The 8,461-nt window shown below is 61.6% G+C and overlaps 2 protein-coding genes across 2 annotated transcripts; one reads left to right on the top strand and one right to left on the bottom strand.

The window, feature by feature from the left end:
• The first annotated feature begins 2,367 nt into the window (after positions 1-2,367).
• THBD (thrombomodulin) lies at positions 2,368-6,094 on the top strand. The gene has a single exon (XM_082481321.1). The coding sequence runs from the start codon at positions 2,372-2,374 to the stop codon at positions 4,031-4,033; it is 1,662 nt and encodes a 553-aa protein (XP_082337447.1). The 5' UTR covers positions 2,368-2,371; the 3' UTR covers positions 4,034-6,094.
• A 764-nt stretch (positions 6,095-6,858) lies between these two features.
• Positions 6,859-8,160, bottom strand: SSTR4 (somatostatin receptor 4; the record flags this gene model as incomplete). The annotated part of the gene is made up of 1 exon (XM_082480665.1): positions 6,859-8,160. The coding sequence occupies exon 1, from the start codon at positions 8,086-8,088 to the stop codon at positions 6,859-6,861; it is 1,230 nt and encodes a 409-aa protein (XP_082336791.1). The 5' UTR covers positions 8,089-8,160.
• Between the last annotated feature and the right edge of the window lie 301 nt (positions 8,161-8,461).

The following is an 8,461-nucleotide window of genomic DNA, read 5'->3' as shown; positions in this document are numbered from 1 at the left end:
ACAGGCAGGGGCAAAGGCTAAAGAGCACGAGCTCTTCTGCTCCCGTTTCTATCAGGCTACCTTTGCAGCTACCAGACAGCACAGCTTGTTTGGCCATGTTGTTTCTTCTTCTTCTTATTATTATTATTGTTATGGTCTATTATTACCCTTTTCCCCATCTTCCCTTTTCTCTGCAGCCAAAATCAATGCCCACGGCCTCTCATGAGCTACGCGAACCCCGCAGGGCTGGAAGAGGACAAGGCAAATCATAAGAGTTTAATAAAGTAACCTCCTTGCCATGAGAGTGAAGCAAGGAAATATGGATTTGCTTCTCCGCAGGGGACCCTGAGGGCTAATTGCAATGACTGAGTCTTCCGGTAAAAACACCGCTCTCAAAATTGAAAGGAAAAAAAAAAAAAAAAAAAAAAAAAAAAGGGTCAAATACCCTCTCCTTTGAGTGGCGAAGCTTTGGATGTTTGCTTTTCATTTTTATTTTGCTCTTGGCTGCGCTCTGACAGCAGAGGCGGATCTTGCGAAGATAAAACCGCGGAGAGGGCACAGCTGTTCCGAAAAGAGCAGCAGAGGCGCCTGCGAGGAAGAGGAGATGGAGACCCAGGGCGAGACCCCCTCTCCCCCCCCTCCCTCCCCCCCCCCCGGCTGGGCAGGAGGACCACGGATGGGGCCCCTCTCCTGGGGCTCAGCCCCAGCTCCCCCTGCACCGCTCCGGCAGCGTAGGAGCCAGGATGCTGTCCCGAAGCGCGCTAATTTTCTCCCATTTCAAGAGCAAGGCCACGCCAGCCCTGTTTATACACATAACTGGGGGGTGATTTGCAAAGCCTGGGGGGAATCCCACCTTTTCCTGGCGTCCCGTCTTACCTCGGATCCTCTGGGAATGCTTTGCTCGGGCTGCAAATTGTAAGGCGCGCGGAGGTGGTTGTTCACAGCCTTAACACCGCATCCTTCAGGCACAGGGAAGGGCTCCCCCAGGTCCCTCGCTGCTATAGCATCCCCTGGGCCATCTCAGAATTCCTTTCCTCTTTGAAAAAAAAAAAAAGAGTTTCTGGGAGCTGCCACGGCTACAGGTCTGCGGTCCAGACCTCCTATGAGGACAGGCTGAAAGAGTTGGGGTTGTTCAGCCTGGAGAAGAGAAGGCTCCGGGGAGACCTTATAGCTCCTTCCAGTACCTAAAGGGGGCCTACAGGAAAGATGGGGAGGGAGTCTTTATCAGGGAGTGTTGTGATAGGACGAGGGGTAACGGTTTTAAACCGAAAGAGGGTAAGTTGAGATTAGATATTAGGAAGAAATTCTTTTCTGTGAGGGCGGTGAGCCCCTGGCGCAGGTTGCCCCGAGAAGCTGTGGCTGCCCCATCCCTGGAGGTGCTCAAGGCCGGGTTGGACGGGGCTGGGAGCAACCTGGGCTGGGGGGAGGTGTCCCTGCCCAGGGCAGGGGCGGTGGAACTAGGCGGTTTTAAAGGTCCCTTCCAAGCCAAACCATTCTATGATCCTATAACATGAATTTGGGACACTGGAGCTTGGAGAAACAGCAGATGAGCAGCGGTGGTTAGGCTGGAAGGGACCAGCAGGCCACCAATTGGGCCCTGATGGTGTCACCGAAATCGGGAATGGACCTCTTAACACCAACGTAGTCTTAAGAAGCAGGCATTCTTTATTCGGCGCCGGGGACAGGAGGCATCTCTCCACCCGACATGTCCGTCGAATATGGGAATCACGCCGGCTTCTGGGGCTGCGTAGGCTTTGCCCCGGTGCTCAGCGCAGCGAAGCCGACGCCGTACCAAGACGGGCAGCCTCACAACCGGGGTGAGGCACCCCGCAAGGCTCGGATGTCTGACGGCCCTCCCGGGGTACCCTCCAGCAAACTCCCTGTCCCTCCAGTGCTCGCTGCCCCTTTGCACAAGGAGAAAACGTTGTCCCCGCCTCTGCTCAGCCCCTAAGCCCACGTCCACAGGGACAGCCGCCCCCGGGGCATCCCGGGGGGTACCGGGGGCCGCTCTCAGACCCCCCCCTCCCCGCCTCTCCTTTCGTGCCTTCCAGCCCCTCTCCTCCCAGCCCGCCAGCGGCGGGGAGCATCCCCGGGCGGGACCGGCCCCAGCTCGGCGGGGAGGAGCCGGCAGGAGGAGGAAGGGACGCGGGGAGGGACGCGGGGAGGGGGGGACACAGCACGGCTGGACGGCTGCCCCCGGAGGGGCTCCCCCGCCCCGCCGCCGGGATTTACCCGCCGCAATCACTCCCCACAGCGGCGGCGGCGGCGGCGGCGGTCCGTCCCCGGAGGCGCTTCCTTCCTGCGGGGAGGGCCGGAGCGCTTATAAAGCGGGGCGGGCGGGCGGCGGCATGCCAGAGATTTGCCGCGCCGGCCGGCCCCTCCGCCGCCCGCCATGCGGCGGCTCCCGCTGCCTCTGCCGCTGCTGCTGGCCGGGCTGGGGCTGGGGCTCGGCGGGGAACCGGAGCCGGCCGCCCCGTCGGGCGCGCAGTGCCTGGAGCACGACTGCTTCGGCATCTTCTGGGCGGCGCGGTCCTTCGCGGAGGCCAGCGCGGCGTGCGAGCGGGGCGGCGGGCACCTGATGACCGTCCGCTCCACCGTGGCGGAGGACGCCATCGCCCTGCTGCTGCAGAACCGCAGCGGGCGGCTGTGGCTGGGGCTGCGCCTGCCCCAGCCCTGCACCGACCCGGCCCAGCGCCTCCGCGGCTTCCAGTGGGTGACGGGCGACCGCCGCACCGACTACTCCAACTGGGCGCCGTCGGGGCGGCGGTGCGGGCAGCGCTGCGTGACCGTGTCGCGGGAGCTGCGCTGGGAGGAGAGGGGCTGCGAGGCGCCGGCCGACGGCTTCCTCTGCGAGTACAGCTACGGGGGCAGCTGCCCGCGCCTGCCCCCCGCCGAGGGGCTGCCCGTCACCTACGCCACCCCCTTCGGCGCCCGCGGAGGGGACTTTCTGGCCCTGCCGCCCCGCAGCACCGCCGTGGTGCCGGCTATGGGGCTGGAGCTGCGCTGCGACGAGGAAGGGGACGGCGGGGGGCTGCGCTGGGGTCGCGGCACCCCGGGAGCGTGGCCCTGCCGCCTGGCTAACGGGGGCTGCGAGGGGACGTGCGGCGAGGAGGGCGGCCGGCCGCGCTGCTCCTGCCCCGATGGCAAGGTGCTGGGCCCCGACGGCCGCGGCTGCAGCTCGCCCTGCGCCGGAGCGCCCTGCCAGCATCACTGCGTCGTCGCCGGGACCTCCTTCCTCTGCATGTGCGAGTCGGGGTACCGTCTGGCTGCCGACGGCAGCAGCTGCGAGGACGACGACGACTGCGCCGTGGTGCCCAAGCTGTGCGAGCAGGTCTGCGTCAACACCGAGGGCGGCTTCGAGTGCCGTTGCCACAGCGGCTACGAGATGCTGGAGGGACGCTGCCGGCCCGTCTCCCGCTGCTACGAAGCACCCTGCGAGCAGCGATGCGAGGACGTACCCGACGGGTACCGCTGCGGATGCTTCCCCGGCTATGCCATCAACCCGCAGGCGCCTGCCCGCTGCGTGCTGCACTGCAACCGCAGCCAGTGCCCGGCCGAGTGCGACCCGCACACCCTGTCCTGCGAGTGCCCCGAGGGCTTCCTGCTGGATGATGACGCCGATGGCGGGCAGGTCTGTGTGGACATCGACGAGTGCGACATGAACTTCTGCCAGCATAACTGCACCAACCACCCCGGTGACTACGAGTGCCACTGCCACGCGGGCTACCAGCTCCTCGACAAGAACCACTGTGTCAAAATCCCGGAGGAGGACGGGGAGGGAGCGTACTCGGGGGACTTTGGGCCGGGACCCCAGACTCCCATCCCCAGCCGGACCCCACCGAAGGCAGAGCGCCTCCACCCTGGCGCGCTGGTGGGCATCACCGTGGGCGTCCTCTCTGCGGCGCTGGCCCTGCTGGCCCTGGGGTACCACTTGGCAAAGAAGCGCTGCAGGTCCCCCGCCAGCATGGATTACAAGTGCAGCAGCCCCCATGAAAAGGAGATGGGGCTTCAGCCCGTCGCCTCGGGGTGTGCCACCTCCGGCCAGAAACTGTAGGGAGGCCGGGATGGACGGAGAGAGGGAGGTGGATGGAGCTGGGTAACATTTACGTCCTCCCCCTGCCACCGATTTTTTTTTTTTTTTTTTTAATGATAAAGAGAACTCGGGAAGAGCTGTGATCATCCCCCAATTCCAAAAATACTCACTTCTTCCCAGCCAGCTCTTGCGATACTCGCGCCAGAGAGCGGGGAAGGTGGAAGGCACGGAGCGCTTCTCTGTTTCTCCTCCCTTCGCAGGCAGTGGAGGATGTTCGGCTTTCCTTTTCCCAAGCCAGCAGCTGGGGGGGCTTCAAGGAAAAACCGCGCGTGTGTGTGTGTGTTACGGGAGGGATGTCTCCGCCTGCAACCGACTGTTTAAATCCACACGAGGGGCGAAAGCACCCGTGCCACCGCCAGCCGACTTGTCACAGACTGTGGAAGATTGCCTGGCTCCAGTTTCCCCTCTCCGCCGCTGGGAAAAGTGCTGCCGGGCTAGAGATGACAGTTTTCCTGGGGTGGCGAGGAGCTGGGATGCTCCCGTCTTTGTCTGGGTTCCGTTTTCACCTTAAATCGCTTGCGGCGGTGGGGACCCTGCTGAGTGTTGCTGTGCGAGGGCTAAAATGCCTGATTTCTATTCCCTCTTACCGTTTCGGGGCTTTTTTTTTGGGGGGGGGGGGGGAGGTGCAGAGGTTAAATGGGGATACTGAGACTGCCGGGGTAATTTTTTTTCCGTGGAAAGGTCATTTGTAGCGCCGGAGAGCCTCGTGTTCCCCACACAATTTCTTCCGTGATTTTCTGCCGCTGATGGGTTAAACTATTTAGCATTTAGGGTGGTTTTTTGTTGGTTTTTTTTGGTTGGTTTTTTTTTTTTTTTTACAAACCCGCTTAACCAACCCCTCCTTGTCCACAGAGGCTTTTCCTGTTTTTCCTTCACTCTTGTCCCGGGGCTGAGTCTAATCCGTGTTGAAGCTTGCGGCAAAACTTGGAGCGGGATCCGCCCCACTGCTTGCTTCTCAGCCGCCGACCGAGGCGGGGAAATCTGAGAAACTATTTTATGTGGGTTTTTTTTTTTGGTTTGTTTTTTTTTTTTGTTTTTTTCCCCCGGGGAGACGAGGGGCAGCTCCGCAAAGCCAGCGTGCAGCCAGGCGGGGCTGGAGGACGCGGGGGTGTCCCGCTCCGGCAGCCGCCGTGGGGTGAAACCAGTGGGGCGAGCGGCGGAGCGGGTGCTGAGGGCTTTATGCCTGGGAAATATCAGCCGGCGGCGGCGGTTTGGCTTTCCCGCGGGAAGTTTTGCGAGCCTGGGGTGGGAGCTGGGGAGGGCAGGACGCCGCGGAGGGGCTGCAGAACGCGGGGTGGTTGCGTCCCCCCGCGTCCCCCCCTTACGTGCTACGCGAGCTCGCTGTCCCGCGGCGTTTTCCCCCCTCCCGATGCCATGGAGCTACGGTGCCGCCTCCAAGGAAAACAGAAAGATGTGCCTCGTACGAAGCGTAGCTTTCCGAACGTCAATGGTTCGACCCACTGTTTTATACACCCGGCACATTTGTAAATACTTATTTATTTATTGGAAATATACCCTACGCGATGCACAATCACATGGTGATTTTGTGTGTAGCCCAATAAAGCTTTTACAGTCTGGTTTATAGAAAGCTGCTAATGAAATACTCTTTCTCCCCACCCCTACCCTAAAACGTCTGTTTTTTCCTCGCTGAGCACCGGCCCGTCTCGCACAGCCAGAGCTCCAGAAGTCACAAACCACGCCGGAGCACAAAAATAAAATAAAATAAAATAAAAAAATAATAAAAAAAAAGGAGCTGTGGGCCCTCAGCAGAGCATCAGGCTGGAAACATTGCCCTGCGGGTTATTCCACCAGTGGGATTAAAATAGGAGGAATAAGCCATAAATAACGGAGAACAAGAATAACGTGAAAAGGACCCAAGTTAAAACCAAATAAGCTGGAAATGGCTAATTTAATGCTACCTCAGTGCGGCCAAGCCAGTATAGCCCCAGTGCTGTCCTTCAGCTCACGTTTCTATGGTACCACTGAAGTTTACCTGTGGCGAAGGGAGTGAGATTTGTTTCTCCTGGGTTTTCTGGTGGAAAGTACAATTTTGGTCTTGCGTGTGCTAAAATCCCTTTTCCTGGGAATTTGGGGGGGGGGGTGGGGTGGGGATGGGGGGAGAGGAGGGGGTTATAGGTGGGACCTCAGTTTTTTCCTTTCCCCGTTACTGAAGGGAGCTTTGGGACTCCCTGGCACCTGCAAAGGCTCCGTTTGCGTGGTCTCAAGCTCTGATCTCAGCTGCTCAGAAACATCCCCCCCTCCCCTCCCCTCCCCCCTTTTTTTTTTTTTTTTTTTTAACATAAGAGGAACCTGAAGGGGTCAAATTGATCCTGTGCTCTCCACGGCCCTGCAGAGCTGATGTAGAAGTCCACTCCGGTCCTACCCCCGCGCTTTGCAGTAGACGTAGCGGGGCCGATGGGCTTTCGGACTGTTCTCCGTCTTTTAGAGCGTGTCTTGGGAAGGAACGGGAATTTTTGCGTTTTATTCTTCCGGAGGGGCACCCGCCCCCCGGCTCGTCACTGTTCACGAACGCGTTTTGAAATCCTCACCGTCCCTGATCCCAGCGAGGGCTCCTTGCTGCCGGAGGTAACGGCAATAATTACTCAGTCGCTGTAATTAACTGTGTCAGGGGCCAGTCTTATGGCTTTTTATTTTGTCGAACCGCACAGCGCACGTGAGGACCGGTGGCCCGGGGCACGGCAGTTTGCCCCCCTCTCTGGCCGGGGTCCCCTTGGCCCGTGCCTGGCGGAGACGCCTGTTGGGGGTCCGGCGAGGCGCGGGGCACCCTAGAAGGTGGTGGTCTTTGTGAGGAGGGGTCCGGGCTTGCAGCAGGGCTCGGGGTGCACAGGCTCCTGCTGGCAGGGCAGGGGTGGGCACATACAGCCCTTGCCCTTGTCGTCCCCCCGGGGAGCGGCGCAGTAGTCGAGGGGCTCTTCCTCCTCCTCCTCCTCCTCCGTGGCCCCCTCCCCGGCGTGGCAGCAGCAGAGGCTGGCGTCGAGGCAGCGGCGCAGCACGCCGTGGAAGGAGTGCCGGAAATTTTCGGAGAGGAAGCCGTAGAGGATGGGGTTGGCGCAGCTGTTGGAGTAGCTGAGGATGAGGGAGGCGTTGTTGACGGTGGCATCCAGGCGGCCGGGCAGCAGGAGGTTGACCAGCTGCACCACGTAGAAGGGCATCCAGCAGACCACGAACATGGCGACCACCATCAGCACCAGGCGCGTCAGCTTGCCCTCGGAGCGCCGGCGCTGCTGCCAGCCCACCCGCTGCGCCACCGCCCGCATCTTGCCCACGATCAGCAGGTAGCACAGCCCCATGGCCAGCACGGGCAGCAGGAAGCCCAGCAAGGTGGTGTAGACCACAAAAGCGGCCGACCAGGCCGGGCTCGGCCACAGGAGGTTGCAGGCCACTGCTTGGCCGTCGCGGGTGGTTGCTGTACCAGCAAAGATGGGGATGGGCGAAGCCACCAGCAAGGAGAGGAGCCACACCCCCCCGTTGACCATCTTGGCCACCCGTGGACGGCGGTAGGTGGCTGCCCGCAGTGGGTGCACCACCGCGATGTAGCGGTCCAGGCTGAGGACGGTCAAGCAGAAGACACTGGTGAACATGTTGAGCCCATCAACACCCAGCACAGTGCGGCACAGGGCCCGGCCGAAAGGCCAGTGGTGCAGGGCGGCTGACGTGGCCACGAAGGGAATGCTGAGCATGAAGAGTTCGTCGGCGATGGCCAGGTTGAGCAGGTAGATGTTGGTGGCTGTCTTCATCTTGGCATAGCGCAGGATGACGAAGATCACCAGGGAGTTGCCCAGCAGCCCCAGCAGGCACACCAGGGCGTAGATACACTGGATCACCACCATGCCCACGATCTCGCCCGTCTTGCCGCCCCACTCAGCCTGCCCTTGCTGCCGCCCGGCCCCCCCAGCAGCCGCGCTGGTGTTGGGGGGCACCTCGGAGGCAGCCCAGCTGGATACGGTCCAGAGGGGCACGCCGGCCGCCGGGAGCTGCTCGGCGTCGGCGCTCATGCTGGGTGGTGGTCCATGGACCGCTGGGGACGGGGGCCAGCCTGCAGGCAGGGCACGGGCAGAGACGGCAGGGGATAAGAGCTGCGGCGCGTGGTAGATGCAAAGCGTCCTCCCCCGCCTTCCCTCTTGGGTCACGGCCACATGCTTTGGCCAGCTCTGGTCGTGGCCCCCCCCCTGCTCCCTCCATCCGCCCCCCTCCCTGCCCGGGCACCTTCACGTCAGTCCTCAGGGCAGCAGCGTTGCTCTCCAGGACAGAGCATCCCATCCGTTTGGGGTCTTAGGGGATGGGGGCCGTGCATTAACCGTGGGGTGGGGGGGCACAGCAGCAAACGGGTGGCACGGCCTGGGAATCAGTGCCGCCATCCGCCTTAAT

This window comes from Vanellus vanellus, assembly GCF_965231255.1.
Source record: "Vanellus vanellus genome assembly, chromosome: 3".
NCBI classification, from domain to species: domain Eukaryota; kingdom Metazoa; phylum Chordata; class Aves; order Charadriiformes; family Charadriidae; genus Vanellus; species Vanellus vanellus.
Note: the sequence above shows the minus strand (reverse complement) of the source record. Positions and strands in the feature narration are given on the sequence as shown.

What these genes read in the sequence shown, in the direction of transcription:
- THBD (XM_082481321.1), top strand. Translation starts at nt 2,372, where the DNA reads ATGCGGCGGCTCCCGCTGCCTCTGCCGCTGCTGCTGGCCGGGCTGGGG.